At 59.8% G+C, this 17,893-nt stretch overlaps 2 protein-coding genes and 2 long non-coding RNA genes across 6 annotated transcripts in view; 2 read left to right on the forward strand and 2 right to left on the reverse strand.

Moving 5' to 3' along the window:
* The window catches only part of FANCA (FA complementation group A), a 33,136-nt gene extending 27,237 nt beyond the window's left edge, over positions 1–5,899 (reverse strand). For 2 of the 3 annotated variants that reach the window (XR_012057706.1, XM_072934274.1), the window contains exons 1-8: positions 5,824–5,899; positions 5,084–5,193; positions 4,140–4,212; positions 3,841–3,983; positions 3,443–3,538; positions 1,810–1,883; positions 773–888; positions 81–163 (exon numbers count right to left, since the gene is read on the reverse strand). Coding sequence is in view for 2 of the 3 variants with exons in the window: in XM_072934274.1 (XP_072790375.1) it covers positions 81–163; positions 773–888; positions 1,810–1,883; positions 3,443–3,538; positions 3,841–3,983; positions 4,140–4,212; positions 5,084–5,193; positions 5,824–5,863 (735 nt within the window). In the remaining variant the exon portion in view is untranslated. The remainder of the gene's footprint in view (positions 1–80; positions 164–772; positions 889–1,809; positions 1,884–3,442; positions 3,539–3,840; positions 3,984–4,139; positions 4,213–5,083; positions 5,194–5,823) is intronic. The other variant, XM_072934275.1, reaches the window with a different exon arrangement.
* LOC140684842 (uncharacterized) lies at positions 93–3,435 on the forward strand. Its single transcript, XR_012057707.1, has 3 exons — positions 93–211; positions 1,268–1,352; positions 3,033–3,435. It is a non-coding gene; the product is annotated as an uncharacterized lncRNA (long non-coding RNA).
* Positions 5,900–7,853: 1,954 nt separating the features above from the next.
* Positions 7,854–10,042, reverse strand: LOC140684891 (uncharacterized). Its single transcript, XR_012057830.1, has 2 exons — positions 9,799–10,042; positions 7,854–8,233 (listed from the first exon to the last, which is right to left on the reverse strand). It is a non-coding gene; the product is annotated as an uncharacterized lncRNA (long non-coding RNA).
* SPIRE2 (spire type actin nucleation factor 2) lies at positions 10,006–17,407 on the forward strand. The gene is made up of 15 exons (XM_030282486.4): positions 10,006–10,289; positions 13,347–13,384; positions 13,561–13,920; positions 14,180–14,260; positions 14,353–14,517; positions 14,588–14,674; positions 14,784–14,892; positions 14,968–15,137; positions 15,217–15,367; positions 15,481–15,614; positions 15,861–15,995; positions 16,079–16,146; positions 16,254–16,281; positions 16,455–16,570; positions 16,661–17,407. Exons 1-15 carry the CDS (start codon positions 10,076–10,078, stop codon positions 16,875–16,877), a joined length of 2,073 nt encoding a protein of 690 aa, XP_030138346.3. The 5' UTR covers positions 10,006–10,075; the 3' UTR covers positions 16,878–17,407.
* Positions 17,408–17,893: the final 486 nt, after the last annotated feature.

A 17,893-nucleotide genomic window follows, 5' to 3' on the forward strand; every position in this document is an offset into this window, starting at 1 on the left:
TTTGTACTCAGCAAGAGCCAGAGATTAATGGAATTGTTTCATTAAAGCACCATTTGCAACCAGGTTAATTTTGTCCTTACGTAGGCAACCTTCTGGAATTCCACCTTCCTTCCCAGCTCTGAAGTCTGCTCAAAGCCATTCTGAAGAAACACGATGGCAAAGTCTGCAAATCAAGAAGGAATTGGTGTTCCAGCATCCCCTCTGCACACAGGTCACCTGCTCCTTCCCCTCCCACCTGTCCCAACAGCCTCAGAAAAGCCTTCCCTCAGCAGGAATCATTTACTGTCTTGGAGTACAATTATTCCCAGGAAAAAGAAGCCAGAGCTCCAAGGATTATAAAGTGTAAAGAATTTGCAGTTATGCTCCATGAGCTCTGCAGAACTCAGAGGGGCTGTAATTGATCAGCTGCACTCACACACTGGAGGGATTTTTTCCTAACTAAACTAAGAAAATAAATATTAGAAATTAACAGGGGGAGAAATGGAACTCTGAAATATTTCTGGCCCAAAATCTCTCTGGGACTTTGCAGAGTGTCACAGTGCCAGTGTATCATCCCTGAACCAGGCCCCTCATAATTACACTTTCCTGAGTTACCATAACCCTAAAGGACAGAAAAATTCAAACTAATTATTTTTTAAAAGCAGAAAATTTGCTAAATTTGCTAAACATATTAAAAATATATTCCCCAGAGAAATGAAGTAAGGAAACACAAAGTGAAGCCTGCATTGTTCCACCTCTGAGGTTCTGCCCTGCACCCAGCCCAGGGCCTTGCCTGAGAGAATTCTTTGTGCCAGCTCCGTGTCCCCACAGGGGATGTCCCCAGCCTGCTGACAGAGGCCACAGAGGCTGCTGCAGAGCCACTCCACTGCTGCTGGGCCTGCTGGGCTCCTGCAACACAAAAGCACCTTCAGTTCAATCCCTCCTGCTTTCCGTAAGGCTTGGCTGTCTCTCCACCTGTGCACTCTGCTCTAAATGTGCCACTTCGTTTATTTAATTTGGACCAGCACATTTGCTTTACAAACAGTTGTTTTTTATATTATTTGCTTTATAAAAACTTCTCACAAAAAACACACGCAAAGGAAAAATGTGGGTGAAATTGTGCATCCAAATATTTCCTCATCCCTGACATGAAAGTTTCCATTGAGAAACCTCTGCTAGAAGAATTTCAGTTCCATTTCTAAGACACTTGGATAAAAATGCTTAAAAAAAGAAATTAAATGCTTAATCTATGCCTTTGGTTCCCTTAAATTGCTTTCATTGTGAACAGACAAGTGAACAAGTATCAGAAGCCTAGAAAATCACTGGGACATTCCTTTGACACAATAAGGAGACAACCTGGACTTCACAAATGGGTGAGTTGTTAGCTCTGTATCATGGAATAATGGAATGGTTTGGCTTCAAAGGGACCTTAATGTTCATTTTGTTTCACCCCCTGCTTGGGCAGGGACACTTAGAGCAGGTTACTCCAAGCCCTGCTCAACTTGGTCTTGGACACTTGTTGGGGGACAAAACCTAAAATTCTTAGACTAACAATTCCAGGAGATTAACTCTGCCAGACCAAAAAGGTGTAAGATTTTGTGAAGATGGAAATACCCACCTTCTGCAGAGCAAGACTTTTTCTGGACTAAACTGGGCTAATTACCCCAGAGTAACCCCCCAAACCCACAGCAGCTCCTGCATCCTGCTAATCTGATCCCTTGCCAGCACCTGACCATATCCTCAGTCCAGAATACTCATGATAATCCCTGATTATGTTTCAATAGGCTTTGGGAGATCAGCTACATCTGCACCCCCCAGAGCCCTGCTCACCTCTCCAGCAGCTCTGCCAGGCCAGCGATGTCCCCGCTGTGCAGGTGCCACACGGCTTCCAGCACCGGCGGCTCCTAAGGAGATGTCACCAGCAGCTCACAGTTAACATTTGGCTATTGCACATGATACATGAGAAAAAAAGCTGAATTCTGTTCATTCCAACTATCCAGCGGTTGTTAAAATTTAAAATTGACAATGCAGGAAATAACTGATGATGAAATATTGTATTTTCTAGAAATTTTGGGTGGTTTAGGGTTATAGATGCATCATAATTTTAATTTTTTGTGGACAAGTAATGAATATATTCATCTTTTCCCTCTGGAATAATGCTGATTCTGTAGATTTAAAGGAGCAGGGATACCCCAGGAACCAGATAACACAACTGAGTTTCAGGTCTTGTTAATGCAGATCCAGATCCAGATTAGAGAATTATCTTTTAGTCTACTAACTGTTTATTAGTCCCTGTGGAACAAGGTTGCCACTCTCAAGTCCATATCCCAACAGAGTGGGGATTGCAGGAGGCTACAGGGAGAGACTCTGCAATCATCCAGGCAGAAAGGCTGATGGACACAAAGGAAAAAGGAACAAAAATCTGCACCAGGCACCAGGCATTGCTCCTGAGCCAGCAAAACTGCGCTGCAGGGTGCACCTGGCAGGGGAAAGGTGCGGCAGCAGCAGCTTCTGATCATTCCAGGCAGAACCAACACCTCCACAAAACCTTCCCACCTTGAGAAGGAAGAGGCATTTGGGAGCCTTGGGCACATGGAAAAGCCTAAGCCCCAGGAGCTTTCTGCTGTGACCAGCAGCTGCCTCACACCCTGACCCCAAACTCGCCCACATACTTTGTCTTCACAACCTAATTCTTACTGTAACACCCTCAGTTACAGTTATCTCTCCCTTATCCCCGTGTCTGCCCCAGGACCAGGAGATCCTAATCAGCCTGTGAAACACACAGGTGCTATTTTCAGCTCAGGAGCGGATATTTGAGACCAGAGCACAGCCCTTTATCTGGGCAGATCAGCCTTTTCCTGCTTTCCCATGAGAGCAGTGAGCAGTCAGAACTGTCCCACTCATAAAAAGCCCTTGACTCCACTCACAGCACCTGTCTCCACAAAATACACCCAAATGAAATCAAGACATCCCATTTGTCAGTCAGCACAAGCTGTTATCTGTTATCTGCTTTCTTTCTCTGTGACCTCACTTTGTCTTATCACCTTTCCCAGGTAAACAAAGCGGAGAACCAGGATGCCAAAGACACTTGGAATATTGCTGGCAAAGCACACGAGGGCCTCTGGGACTGTGTCACCTCACAGTTTTCTGGGAGTTTCTGCACTGGACCTGGAGAGCACCCCAAAACCAGCATCTGATCACCATGGTGCTGGCAATGATCTTTTGTGGCAGCTTCCAATAATTCAAATAATTCCAAACCTCGACTGGGTTGAAAAAGCAAATCCCACTGTAGAGACAAGGAAGTTCCCACTGAACTTGCTCTAAAATAAACAGAACAACCAAAAAATCCCACCATCTGTAATTCAGCTCATGCTTTTGGAAGGTCAGGAAAACCAGTCATTCTCAGGAATTCAGAGATGAATCCCCATGGTCAACATCACAGTGTTTCTCCATCAGTTCTCACCTTCATTTTCCACATATCCTGGCAGAAGAGGGAGCGACAGAACATGTTGTTTGCCAGCAGATCCTTCACAGTCTGAAGCAAGCAGGTCAGCCTCCTCTGGCATCACCCCGGAAACGAAGCAGAAATATTTCTCTTTGTGAATAATATGCTCTCAGAAAAGCAATTTGTTGCTTTGCCCTGTTTGCTGCTTTTTAAAGGCTCAAACAATGGACAGAATTTAGGGGAAAGGCCTAAACTTCTCTTCTTATTTATCTTGTACTTCTGCAAGCAAATCGAACACCTCAGTGAATAATTGTCCGCTCGTGTTTGCGGTTTAATCAGAGCAGATAAACTGGGCTTAAAGTGAAACCTAACAGTGCTGTTTTGTTGATAAATTAAAGACAAAGCTTTCCCCTTACTCTCTGGTCAGAGTTCAGCAGTGGGACTCTTGAGGGGCTGGCAGAATCCTGGCAGATCCGCTCCACGTTGGCAACGGCATTTTTGGCTGCCAAGGTCGCTGTGGGCACACCCAGTTTTGAGGCCTGTTCCTGCAGAACAGAGACTAAACAAAACAGCAAAGCAGAAGGCTGTCATCACCAGGCAAGCAAGAAACAAGAGCAGAACAATGGAAAGGAAGTAAAACTGGGGATGCCCATAAAGGCAAAAATTCAATATTGAGGAAGGGCTCTTCCCCACATCTGGCCTGGTAGATGCTCACCTATAAAAGATTCTGGTGACACTCCCTGGTGCTCTGCCCCATCCTGTACACCTGGCTTGGCTGAATCTCCCACCTGGAAACCAAATAAAACCTCAGAACTCTTAGATGTCTGTCACCTATCGCTATACGTAAACCTATCCCTGCACTGCTGGAGCAACTGAAGTGAAATTTAAACGAAGCTTCCACGTGGGAGTGGAAAAGCACAGATTTCACCTTACAAGAGGTGTGTGTTTAGTTATTGTCAGTTTATGCATAAAAAAAGAGATACAGGTCAAAGCTCCTCATCCCCAGGGACCAAACAGCTCAGCAGCAGCACCAGGAGCAGAATTTTTATAATCCTTACCTTTCAAGTCCTTTCTGTGAAGCCATGTGGCCATAAATATTTGATGAAACATGTCCAAATGTTGGATGATTTTCTAGTTAAATCCCCTTTTTCTTTTTATAATGGGAAATATTCTCTAGAGAAATCCAGATCCTGAACTAGGGGAGATACTTGCATTATCTTTTGTAACTGTAAAATCAGTGTGTGAGGAGAGGGAGAAGGAAGCTGAATCACAAGATAAGGCTGTCATGAGGACAGTCATGGCAGCCAGGCATGGTTGGTAATTCAGAGAAAAGCCAAGTCTCTTCTGAATTCTCTTCCCTAGATTCACAAGAAGCCAGTTCTGACCCAAAGGAAAATGTGCTGGATTTCCCTTTGTCCCAAACCATGCTTAACCATTTTTAGCCTGTACAACATTGATGGGAAAGGGGTAACAATCCCATTTCTGCGAAACAGAGCTTTCAGCTTCATCTTCCTCCTACACTGTTGGTTTTTCTCTCCACGTACCATGGAACACTGTGTTCCTGGGACACTGACTCCACAGCCAGTGGCACCCACCTCCAGCTGGGCTCTCCCACTGCCCAGCCGGGACATCCCTGGGACATCCCTGTCCCGTTCCTACCTCCAGGAGGAGATCAGCCAGGTTCTGGTGCTGATCCAGCAGCCGCAGAGCCGCTCCCTGGAGCTCTGCTGCGCTCCCAAAGGGGCTTTTCCTCTTCCTGGCTCTCCCTGCTGAGAAGTTTGGGTTTATTGAGCAGCATGTTTCCCAGGGTAGCCCGAAACCATCTCCCACTCCTGCTGCTGAGGATGAGGGCAGAGAGGGGTGTGAGGAAAAATACGGGGGGTGTGAGGGCAGGGAGAGGGGGTGTATGGGGACACAGGGGCTTTGAGGAAGGCAGAGGGGGATGTACAAGGGCAGATGTTGTGTACCGGGACATGAGGGCTTTGAGGAAAGCAGAGAGCGATATACAATGGCAGATGTGTACCGGGACACGAGGGTTTTGAGGAAAGCAGAGAGCGATGTACAAGGGCAGATGTGGTGTACCGGGACATGAGGGCTTTGAGGAAAGCAGACCGAGGTGTACCACGGCAGATGTTGTGTACTGGGACACAAGGGCTTTGAGGAAGGCAGAGGGGGATGTACGAGGGCAGATGTTGAGTACCGGGGCACGGCGGCTCTGAGGAAGGCAAGCGGGGTGCATGGAGCGGGACATGGGGGCAGAGGGAGGGCTGTGTGCAGATAGAGAGAAGGGGTGCAGGAAGGCAGAGGGCGGACATTCACGCCCCCCTGTCCCCTCCGCTGTCCCCGCAGGGAGCGCCCGGCGCGGAGCTCGCCCCGGGCCCGCCTCAGCCCTCACGTACCGAGCAGGTCCCGCCAGCTCCTCCCGCCCGCGCCCGCCATCGCGGCCCGCCGCTTCCCGCCGCGCCAGCCCGCGCCGCCATTGGCTCCCGCCGGCCGAGCCCAGCGAGCCCATTGGCTGGAAGGGAGCAGCGGCCTCCCGCGCCCACCCCGCCGCCTCTGCCCATTGGTTGGAAGCGCTGCGTAGTCCCGCCCCCCGCCGCCCGCTCTGTGGTGGCTGAGGCGGCGCTGCCATGTTGGGAAGGGCGGCGGGAGGGGACGCGGAGGGCGTGGGGAGACACGGGGGTCGGGCACGGCGAGGGGACCCGCTGTGGTGTGGGTTGTAAGGGACACGCGAGGGGACCCGCTGTGGGTGTGGGGCGTGAGGGACCCGCTGTGGGACCCGCTGTGGTGTGGGTTGTAAGGGACACGCGAGGGGACCCGCTGTGGTGTGGGGTGTGAGGGACACGGACACGCGAGGGGACCCGCGGTGGGTGGGGGGTGTGAGGGACACGCGAGGGGACCCACACTGGCTGTGAGCTCTGAGTGTTTGGGACACGTTGGGGGGCTCTGATCCTCTCAGTTCTGAGCTGCTGACCCTGATCCCACCCAGGGAATGGGGCAAGAGTGGCTGGAATTCCCAAAGGGAAGAATCACCAGCATTGCTGGGAGAATAAATAATGGAATTGTGGAATGGTTTGGATTGGAAGGGAATGGTTTGTGCTGCAAAGGACCTTAAAGCTTGTCTTTCACCCCTTGCCGTGGCAGGGATATCTCCCACTGTCCCAGGCTGCCCCAAGCCCTGTCCAGCCTGGCCTGGGACACTTCCAGGGATCCAGGGGCAGCCACAGCTGCTCTGGGCACCTGTGCCAGGGCCTCACCACCCTCCCAGCCAGGAATTCCTTCCCAATATTCCATCTCACCCTGCTCTCTGGCAGTGCCAAGCCATTCCCCTTGTCCTGGCACTCCACCCCTTGTCCAAAACCCCTCTCCCTCTTTTTCCTCAGATCTCTTTAGGTCCTGAATGGCCACAAAGTTTCACAGGGAGCAGAGCAAAATTCCCAGAGGAATATTTCCCTCGGATCCAGTCCTTCCTGATGATGAACCGCTGCTGTTGACCACCATGGATGGGAGCGGCAGGGGTGATTCCCTACGGAAAGATGAAGTCCCCGGGGTGTGTCCAGCGCCAGGAAGCAGCTCCTGCTGGAGTTGGCCGTGGATGGTTTATTGCAGTGCTGCTGTGAGTCAGCAGCACATGATGCCAGGAGCTGGGAGAAGTTCCAGATCCAGCACGGATTCAGCATGGACAGTGCCATGGGATCCCACCAGTGTGGGAACTCTGGCCAGAGTCACATTCCTGAGTCACCTTAACCCCCAATGCCATCTGCACCTTTGTGTCAGCCCCAGATTTTGGGATCCCCCATCGTGACTGGCCCCAGTGCTCCCAGTGTTTATTCCCAGCATCCCCAATGGTGTTCCCATTGGCCTTGGAATGCCTTCAAGGTCTTCAGGGAGTTTCCAAGGGTGACCTTAAGGTCCTCATGGTGTCCCCAAGGTCCCCAGGCTGTCCCTGATGCCCCCAAGGGTCACAAGTGTCCCCAGGCTGTCTCTCAGAGTGTCCCCCCTCAAACTCTGGCCAGCATAGGGCAGCAGCAAACTGCCCAGTAAAATGCTCCCTCCTTCCATGTTCCCAGTTTATTGCAGCATGGAGGGAAAGCAGGAGAGCACATCCACCCCACAGGTGCTCTGTGCGCTCATCCCAGGTTCCTGTGGCTTTGTGAGGAATTGATTTGTTTTACATATGAGAGCTGAGACCCACGGGAATGGATTACACACGAGGAAATAGTGGCACAGCCCTGCTGCAGGTGGCTGGGGAAGGGCTCTGCCTGCTCTCCATCCCAGCTCCCCACCTTATCCTGCTTCCACACTGCAAGAGCCAGGATTCCAACCCTCCCATAGCGCTCTGACACCATTTCACAAACACTTCATCCTTCTTTCCCCCCTGTTTCTTTCGGCTTTAATTCCATTTCCCTCATCCACACACACGCTTGGCTTCTGTTTGAGTTTTCCATGCCGGTAGCTTTTAATTACACAACGATTCAGCATTAATTACAGATTTACCCAAAGCAAAGAGCTCCGTGCTTTATCATGCAAATGCCTTGCCATGAATCCTGCAGGGTGGCTTTTCCTTCAAACGCCGCCCGTCCTCCCGCTCCCATCCCCGCCGGTGCCGCCCCGGCTGTGTCCGGAGGCGCTGGAAAGCTGGCACGGCACGGCCCGGCACGGCCCGGCTCCCGTGGGCTGCTCCCGGTTCCAAACAGGCTCCAAGCGGCTGATCCCCGGGGAAACCGGCCATCCGAACCTCTCAATCCGGACCCAGACAGCGGCACCGCGGCCGGGGGCTGCAGCTGGGCAGGATCCCTGCGGATCTGGCTGGAGATGAAGCTGGCACCGTGCTCAGAACCCCCCGCAGCATGGTCCCACCCGCCCACGGTGCATTTCAGCATTCCCAGAGATGCACGGACACCTTGGATCACACATATCCCTTCTCCCCTTTCCCAAACCCCAGCGCACCACGCAGGGCTGTGTTTCCCGGTATCCCAGTTCCATGATCCCAGTTTCATCCCTGGCACTGTTCAGGTTTTCTGGGATGGGCGCTGAAAGGCTTTTCTGCTCCATCCCAGCTTCTTTGACAGATGTCTCCAGCCCTGGAGCAGCTCTTTGGCCGTGTGGGACAGAACAGCAGCCGTGTGTCAGCTCCGTCCCTGTCCCACCCTGCCAGCACAGCTCTGGGATTGATCCCAGTTTATGCTCATTGGTTAATGGAGCTGAGACAGGGTTTTACTCCCCTTCCATCATGGAAATGGGAAGCTCATCATGACAAGAGGGTTCATTTGCTCCCTCTGACCTTTCCCATGCACTGGTTGTCCTTTCTGCTCAGTCAGGACAATCCTGCCATGTGTCTGAAGGGACCAGCTGGTGCCCAACGGTGATCCTGCTCTCGTGTCAGACTTTCCCAGTGGCTGTGGGATGCCAACCCCACACCGTATTCCCATGGGATATTGTCTGCCTAGAGACTCCAGCACATCCTGGCACCTTCATCCAGCTCCTGCTGCTCCTGGCCATGCCCAAACCTCACTCTGGCACTGGAACTCTTGTCCTTCCCTCCAGGAAGTTTTCCTATCGCAGCCTGGCCCCTTCCCTGTGCCAGCTCCTCATCCCAGCTGAGTGCCCCAGGGTTCCCCCATCACCCCACAAGGCAGGTTCCTCGAGGCAGGAGTCCCATGGGCACTGCCATCCTGTGCTCCTCCCTGATTCCTGCTCCTGTGTCCCCAGGTGACCCTGGTGCCAAGGCCACCGTGTCCCTGCACGTGCTGCCCCATGTGTGGCATGTGGGCTCAACGGGGCAAGAGCCAGGGCTGGGGCTGAGCCACGCACCACGGCCACCCTGCTCCTCTTGGGGCACAGGGGGTGTCTCGTGTCCCTCGGGTGTGTCACCCAGTGCTGCTCTGTGCCCATGCTGGGCACCGCCCCCATCGCATGCCCTGCAATCCACGCCTGAGCCCTGTGCCCAGCTGTGTGCCCTGAACCCTGCACTCTGCACCCAGCTAAGCCAGTGCAACCACTCCCTGCTCCCAGCCCTGCAGCTGTGCCGTGCCGTGCCATGCCGTGCCACGCTGTGCTGTACCATGCCATGCCATGCCAAGCCATGCCATCGGTACCGAGCTGCTCTGTACCGTTCTGAGCCATGCTGCCGAGCTCTGACGTGCCCTGCTGAGCCATGCAGAGCCGAGCTGTGTCGTGCCATGCCAAGCTGGGCCATTCTGAGCCATACCATACTGTGCCACGCCACACTCTACTGCCCATCCCATTCTGTCCCAAGCTGTGCCAGACAGTCCTGAGCCATATCCCACAGCCGTGCCACACCGTGCCATGACAGACTGTACCGTGCCGTGCAGTGCCGTGCCCCACCGTACCGTCCCGTTACTGTACCATACCGTCCCGAACCGCCCGGCCCGGTACGTCCTGTGCCGTCCCAAACCCCGGCGGGTGCCGGTGCCGGTGTCGGTGTCGGTGTCGGTGCCAGTGCCGGTGTCGGTGTCGGTGCCGGTGCGGGGGGCGGGGCCTCTCTCATCGCCCCGCCCCCTCCGCGCGCCCATCGGTGCGGCGGGGCCCGGGGTGGGCGTGGCTTATCGGGGCGTGGCCCCGCGCGGCCCCGCCCCGTCTCCGCCGCCCGCCGCGCCCCGCCCGCGCTCGGCGGTGCGGGATGGGGCGATGGCGCGGGCGGGCGCGGGGCCGCCGCGGGAGCTGTCCCTGGAGGAGGTGCTGAAGTGCTACGAGCAGCCGCTGAACGAGGAGCAGGCCTGGGCGCTCTGCTTCCAGGGCTGCCGCGCCGCCGCCGCCGCCCCCGTGGCCCCCGCGCCGCTCCGCACCGCCGACATCCGCCTCCGCGCCGACGGCTCCCTCCGCCTGCCCGCCCCGCCGCACGGTCAGGGCCGCCGCCGACGGGGGGGGGGGGGGCGGGAACGGGCGGTGCCCGCGGGGGGGAGACGGGACGGCACCGCCAAGCGGGGCTTACCGGGGCTTACCGGGGTTTACCGGGGTTTACCGGGGCTTACGGGCAGCGGGACTCGCTGGGGCTTACCGGCTGGCACCGGGGCACCGGGGCTTACAGGCAGAGGGAGCGGGGCACCAGCGTTTGCCGGCTCTGGGAATTATCGGCACCGTAGGAGCGGAGCACCGGGGTTTACCGAGGTTTAGCGGGGCTTACCGGCACAGACCCCCGGAACACCGGAACGCACTGGGGCTTATCGGAGCTTACCGACGCTGGAAGCGGGGCACCGGGGCTCACCGGCACTGAAAGCAAGGCGCCGGTAGCGGGGCACCGGAGCTTGCCGGCACTGGGATCCGGCACCGGGGCTTTCCTGCTCCGGAGCTTAGCAGCACAAGGAACGGTGAACTGGGGCTTACCGGCACCAGGGCTAGCTAGCACCGGAATCCGGGATATCGGGACTTACCGGCACCGGGTTTGTCGGTGCAAGGAGCGAGGCGCTGGGATTTACCCGCGCCGGTGCTTGCTGGCACCGGGAGCAGCCTACGGTGCTTACTGGTACCGGGACTTCTCGGCACCGGAATCCGGGGCACCGGGACTTACCAGCACAAAGAGCGGGGACATGGGACTTACCGGCACCGGGACTTACCGGCACCGGCAGGGGGTGCTGCACCGGCGTCGGGGACGCGGAGGGACCGGGGGTATCGGCAGCGGGGGGGGGACCCGCAGAGGCCCCGGCGGGAAGGACCGGCAGCGGCGGGGAAGAACCGGTACCGGAGCGACAGATGGGCAGAAGAAGTGGCACCGGAGAGGGGAGGCAGGCAGCAGGGGGGCAGTGCAGGGGGGCACCAGAGAAACTGTGAGGACAGGGAAAAGGGCCGGTGCCAGCCCCGGGGGCAGGAGGGTGGCACCGGCGGGGATGAGGTGAGCCCCGGGCCCGGTGCTGGCGAGGGGAGTGACAGCGGCACTGCCGGTGGCTGTCGGGGCAAGGGGTGGCCTGGGGCCTGGGGGAGGGGGTGGGCCGGTGACCTGGGGGGTCTGGCACTGGTGTGGCACTGGCACCAACCGGGTCACTGGCACTGGGTGACCCAGGGAGGCTGGAGCCGGTGTGGGGGTGTTTGTGTGGCCCTGGAACCCCCGTGGGGCTGTGGGACACGCAGCAAGGACAGACAGACAGACAGACACGGTGTGGGGGTGTTTGTGTGGCCCTGGAACCCCCGTGGGGCTGCGGGACACGCAGCAAGGACAGACGGACAGACACGGTGTGGGGGTGTTTGTGTGGCCCTGGAACCCCCGTGGGGCTGCGGGACATGCAGCAAGGACAGACGGACAGACACGTGGACACCCACACAGCACATCCATGGGCACCCATCACCCACATCTGCACCGAAGGGGACCTTGTCCCCTAGTCCAGGCCCCGGGAGTGGCACACGGGACAGTGCCACCCCTGACCTTTGGCCTCCCAGCCGTCCTTCCACAGGTGGCTTGCGCTGCCAGCTATGGCTGTGATGGTTCCAGGGTGTCACCAGGCTGGCTGCCAGCGGTGACACCGGGTGGCCGGGTGCCACAAGGAGCACTTGGAGCATGGCCAGCACCTCCACCCGTCTCGCCCCACAGCGAGGTCACCGGGGATGGCACCTGGTGTCGTGGGGTCGCTGTGGGGCCTCGCTGGCATTGGGCAGGGACACTGCGAGGTCACCGTGTGGTGTCCTTGGTGCCAGTGGCTGAGCAGACACGGGGTGCATCAGGTGGCTCCATGCCAGGGCAGGGACACACACAGGCATGGCACGTGTCCGTGGCAGCTGGGCACGGCGTGGCCACACCGGCTCCACTGGTCCTGCACAGGAACGGCCCCACGCCCTGCCCTGAGCCACCGCAGGGCTGGAGCCAGTGTCACCTGCCAGTGTCACCTGCCAGTGTCACCTGCCAGTGCCACCTATCAGTGCCACTGTGCTACCTCCTGCTCCCGGGTTGCTTCTGTGCCAACCTGAGCCCTTTCCCCAGGGATGAACCAGTGAAGCCTTCACAGTGAAGCCCGAGGCTGGCAGGACTCCAGGTGCCTCTGGGTGACACTGCAGGTGGTGGCACCAGCCTGGCATGTGGCTTTGCAGCTCTACCAGGGCACAGGGCTGGATCCGGGCAGGGTGAGCCAGCAGCTCCCTCTGGAACCACTCCAGTCCCCCATTCGATGGGAATTCCCCCCTCAGCTGTGCCCCAGTGACTGGCGAGAGCTGCTGGGACCCACCAGGTGGCATCCCAGGGGCTGGTGCTGCAGTGGGAGCTGGGTACAGTTCAGGACGTGGTTTTTGATGGGCTTGTGTGTGGTGCTATGGCAGGGCCACCACTTGTGCCGCCTTTCCTGTCCATTCCTGTCCCTTCCTGGCACACGGCTGGCACATCCTGGTGGCTGCCGCATTGATCAGCTCAATGCAGAGCTAATGATGAGGGAAGCGGAGCCGGGAGCCCTGGGGACACTGCAGAGGCCATTTGTGTCCCTTTTCCTACAGCTGCCAGGAGGGCTCCCATGGGAAGCTGCCCACAAGCACGTCCTGGGCTCCCCGTGTGTGCCATGCTCCAGCTGTGGCTGCCAGGCCCCACACTGCTGGTGCCCGTGCTGCTGTGCCCACACTCCTGGTGTCCACACTGCCAGTGCCCACATCCCACAGGGGTGCAGGGGGCATCTCCCCATGGATGCAGAGCTCTCAGCTCCCTCCAGCCCTCGTGGTGAGGGGTACATGGGTGCTTGTGCCCACTCAAAGTGCCCTTGGGAGGCTGTGCCAGCACTGTCTGATCGCAGGGCTCAACGTGCAGGTGCCCACTGGGACCAGGAAAGTGGGGGATGAGCCAGGGAAGGGGGGAGGGAGGAGCAGCGGGGGGTGTGAGCAGCTCCGCGTGGTGACCCCACGGCCGGAGTGGGTGGGTACCACATCCCTAGGTGACGCAGGGTGGGGTACTCAGCACGGGGCCATGGGTGACTCTGCCCTCCTCCCCCAGACCTGCCCGCGCTGCTGACGCCCTCCGCCGAAGCCCAGGTAGGTGGGGGCCGGTGACATGTCCCGTCTGCCACCGCAGCCCGGTGTGGGCTGGGCACGGCCTCTGCCCCCCACCCCGGGGCTCCCAGGTGCTGGGTCCCGTCCCAGCGCCAAGGAGGGGCTGGGGACGGCTGGTGCTGGGTGTGCGCTGTCCCCAGCCCGTGCTGTCCCCGCAGATGGTGCAGTCGCTGGGCTTTGCCGTGTACCGGGCGCTGGACTGGGGACTGGACGAGAACGAGGAGCGGGAGCTGAGCCCGCGCCTGGAGCAGCTCATCGACCTGATGACCAACAGCGACTCCGAGGACAGCGGCTGTGCCACGGCCGATGAGGGTTATGGGGGGCAGGATGAGGAGGAGGAGGGGGGCGAGGGGCCGCCCCGCTCGGTGCGCACCTTCGGGCAGGCCATGCGCTGCTGCGCCGCCCGCCTGGCCGACCCCGCGGGCGCCCCGGCGCACTACCAGGCCGTGTGCCGCGCCCTCTTCGCGGAGACCGTGGAGCTCATGGCCTTCCTCGCCAAGATCCGCGATGCCAAGGAGGTGAGCGTGGGCTGCTGGTACCGGGGTCCTGCCAAAGAAACCACCTGCAGTTGTGCAGGAGTGGGGGAGGCTGCGCTGCTCCCTCTGCCCGTCCCAGGGCTGCTGGTGCCCGTGTTTGGCCATACAGCCTCTCCCAGCCTGCCGTGCTGGCTGGCAATCAGGAACTGGGGTGCACCTCAGTGCTGCAGCCCCATGGCACAGTCCTGGCCGGACCTTCAGTGCCACCAGGACAAGGTGACAGCATCTTGTGTCTCAACAGCTACTGCAGAAGCTGAAGGAGGATGAGGAAGAGGAGGAGCGGCCGGCGGCGGAGCTGGGCAACCTGCGCAACACAGACTGGGTACAGCAGTGTGGTGGGCACAGGGCTGTGCTGGGCACCGAGGCTGAGCTGGGCACGGGGGGTGCTGACACCGTGTCCGTGTGTCCCCCCAGGCCCGGCTGTGGGTGCAGCTGATGCGGGAGCTGCGGCACGGTGTGAAGCTGAAGAAGGTGCAGGAGAAGCAGTTCAACCCTCTGCCCACCGAGTACCAGCTCACGCCCTTCGAGATGCTCATGCAGGACATCCGTGCCCGCAACTACAAACTCCGCAAGGTCATGGTGAGCGTGGCCACCGTGCCAGCCCCTCCTGCCACCCTCCAGCCCGGCACTGACCCCCTTCCCTCCCCAGGTGGATGGAGACATCCCCCCCCGGGTGAAGAAAGATGCCCACGAGCTCATTCTCGACTTCATCCGCTCCCGGCCCCCCCTGAAGCAGGTGGGTGCCAGCACCAGGCCACCTCCCTGGCATGACAGTGTTGGTGGGTCCCATGGGTGCCATCCCTGAGCCACGGCCACACCTGAGGTCCCACCTGTGCATCCCACAGGCATCAGAGCGGCGGCTGCGGCCGCTGCCCCAGAAGCAGAGGACGCTCCATGAGAAGATCCTGGAGGAGATCAGGCAGGAGCGGAAGCTCCGGCCCGTGGAGCAGAAAGGTACCAGGTCCCCTCCCCGCTGGGCTGTGTCACCTGTGTGCCCATCCCCGCGGCGCTGAGCCCGTCCCTCCGCAGGATACAGCTCCCTGCCCTGCATCCCACACGCCTGCGCCGGCCGCCTGAGCTCCAGCTCCTGCCTCGAGCTGTCCCGCTGCCCGGCCAGCGCCGTGCCCGCGCGCCCACGGCCTCGCGTCCTGCTCAAGGCGCCCACCCTGGCCGAGATGGAGGAGATGAACCTCTCCGAGGCAAGGGAGAACCTGCAGAGGTGGGCAGACACGGGGGTGCCGGGGTGCCCTTGGTGACACGGTGCCCACGGCCTTGCAGGATGAGGACTCTCCGGGCACGGAGGTGCCACTGAAGAGGGATCGCTCCTTCTCGGAGCAGGACCTGGCCCAGCTGCAGAGCCAGCTGGGGGGTGACCAGGCTGTGCCCCGCGACCCAGAGCCACTGCAGCCCGAGCCACGGCCCCGCTCAGGTACTCCTGGGGGTCCCCATGTCCCTGTCTCCAGGGATTCTGTGCCATGCCTGTCAGCGGTGGTGGCACCGGGAAACACGTCCTTGCCACAGCCTCCCTGTCCCTCCCTGCAGGCTCTGTCCCTGCCAGCTGCCACCCGCTGCCAGATGGCCCAGCACTGCCCCGGGCTGCCCTCGGAGCTGTGGAGGAGAGGCCAGAGGATGGATCCAGCGCTGCCCCCGCCAGCAGCTCCAAGCACCTCTGGCTGGTGGGTTTCACTGGGAACACTGGGGCTGGGGACACCAGGCAGGCAGGACTGTGGGCACATGGCAGCCTGGCACAAGGACACACGGTAGCTGAGGGGGTCCTTGTGCCAGAGATAGTCTGCCTCTCCTGGGACACTCTGCCTGTGCCAGGGATGCTCTGCCCATGTTTGGAGGCTCTGCCCTGGCACAGGAGTGCTCTGGACCATGCCCTGTGTCACAGTGCAGTGACATCCCCCCCTGTCCCACAGGAGTTCAGCCACCCTGTGGAGAGCCTGGCCCTGACCGTGGAGGAGATGATCAACGTGCGCAGGGTGCTGGTCAAGGCCGAGATGGAGAAGTTCCTGCAGAGCAAGGAGCTGTACAGCAGCCTGAGGAGGGGCAAGGTGGGAATGGGGACGGGGGCTGGAGGGACTGGGGACCATGCGTCCCCACACACCCACCCCAGCTCACCCTGCTCTGCCCACAGGTCTGCTGCTGCTGCAGGGCCAAGTTTCCTCTCTTCTCCTGGCCCACGTCTTGTTTCTTCTGCAAGCGGTGAGCACTGTGCCCAAGTGTGCCATGCTGTGCTGTGTCACAGGGCTGGGAGGGCAGCAGCAGGGTCCCCACGATGGGCCCTCTCACCCACCTCTCTCTGTCCCTAGGTCTGTCTGTAGCTCCTGCAGTCTAAAGGTAAGGGACTGGCTCTGTCTGGGCAGTGCCACTGTGCCCCTTGCCCTGCTCCATCTTCTCCCTGTCCCTGCCCCATCCCACTCCACTCCTGTCCCATCTTGTCACCCTGAGCCATCCCCATCCCTGAGTGCCCTGTCCCTGTCCCATCCCTGTCCCGTCCTGCATTCCGGCAGATGAAGATGCCTTCCAAGAAGCTGGCTCACATCCCCGTCTACGCGCTGGGCTTCGAGAGCCCGCCGGGCTCGCTGCTCCCCAAGGCCCCGCCGCTGCGCCGGAGGGAGCCCTTCCAGTGAGTCCCTGAGCCTTCCTCCCCGCTCCCCTCCTCCTCCTCCCTCCTCGGCCGGCCCGGCGGGGGCTGACGGGGTGCCCTGTGCCGCAGCTCGCTCTCGGGGCCGTGCTGGCGCCGGGTGGAGGAGGAATTCCCCCACATCTACGCCCAGGGCTCGGTCCTGCGCGACGTCTGCACCGACTGCTCCGGTTTTGTCACGGACGTGGTCAGCTCCAGCCGCCGCAGCGTGGCCGTGCTCAACGCCAGCGCCGCGTCCCGGCGCCGCGCCAAGGCGCGCTCCCTCTACAGCGACGCGTGGCTCAAGTGAAGAAGGTCGCCACGGGGGTGGCACAGCCCCCCGATGTACATATATACATAGGATGGATACACACAGCTTCTATATTTATATACGTTATGGACCAGGGGGCAAAAGGACCCGTTCCCGCTGTCCCTGCCATCCCCTTGCGCCCCTGCCACCAGCCCCCGGGGGAATGGATCCCCACCAGCCCCCGAGGGAATGGATCCCCACCAGCCCCCGGGGGAATGGATCCCCACCAGCCCCCGGGGGAATGGATCCCCACCAGCCCCCGAGGGAATGGATCCCCACCAGCCCCCGGGGGATTGGATCCCCACCAGCCCCGGGGGAATGGATCCCCACCAGCCCCCCGGGAGGACGGATCCCGCTGCGGGGCAGCTCTCGGGGGCTGGATCCTGCTGTGGGACACCCGCAGCCCCCGCCTTCGCCCCCCGGCCCCGCTTCTGTGCCAAGCCCTGGCTGTGCCGGGGTGCCCGGTGCCCTGGGCTGGCACGGCTGTTCTGTACGTCCCCTCCATAATAAACCCGCTGGGCTGCCCTGGGGCCGCGCGGCTGCTGCTGAGTGATGGGGGAGCGGGGTGAAGGTGCTGCGGGCTCGCAGGGGATCGGGGATACACATCTCCCACCGCCAGCCCTCATCCGCCCCGGGCTGTGCCCACCCGTGTCCCCGCACAGCACCGTGGGCATACCCCGCTCCTCACTCCTGCGCTCCCCTCCCCACTCCCGCGGGCTCCCACCCCAGTCTGTGCCCGGTCCCCGCCCGTGTCCCGGGCCCTGTCCCGTTTCTCCGTGTCCCGGGCCCTGTCCCGTTTCCCCGTTTCCCGTTCCCCCGTGTCTCAGGGCCGTGTCCCATTTCCCCGTTTGTTTCCCCGTTCATTTCCCCTTTTCCCCATTTCCCCGCTCCCCGTTCCCGCTCCCCGCTCCGCGTTCCCTGTTCCCGTGTCCCCGCTCCCCGTCCCCCTTTTCCCCGTCCCCCTTTTCCCTTTTCCTCGTTCCCCGCTCCCTTTTTCCCGCTCCTCGTTGCCGTGT

The sequence above is a fragment of the Taeniopygia guttata genome, chromosome 11, assembly GCF_048771995.1.
Source record: "Taeniopygia guttata chromosome 11, bTaeGut7.mat, whole genome shotgun sequence".
Lineage (NCBI taxonomy): Eukaryota > Metazoa > Chordata > Aves > Passeriformes > Estrildidae > Taeniopygia > Taeniopygia guttata.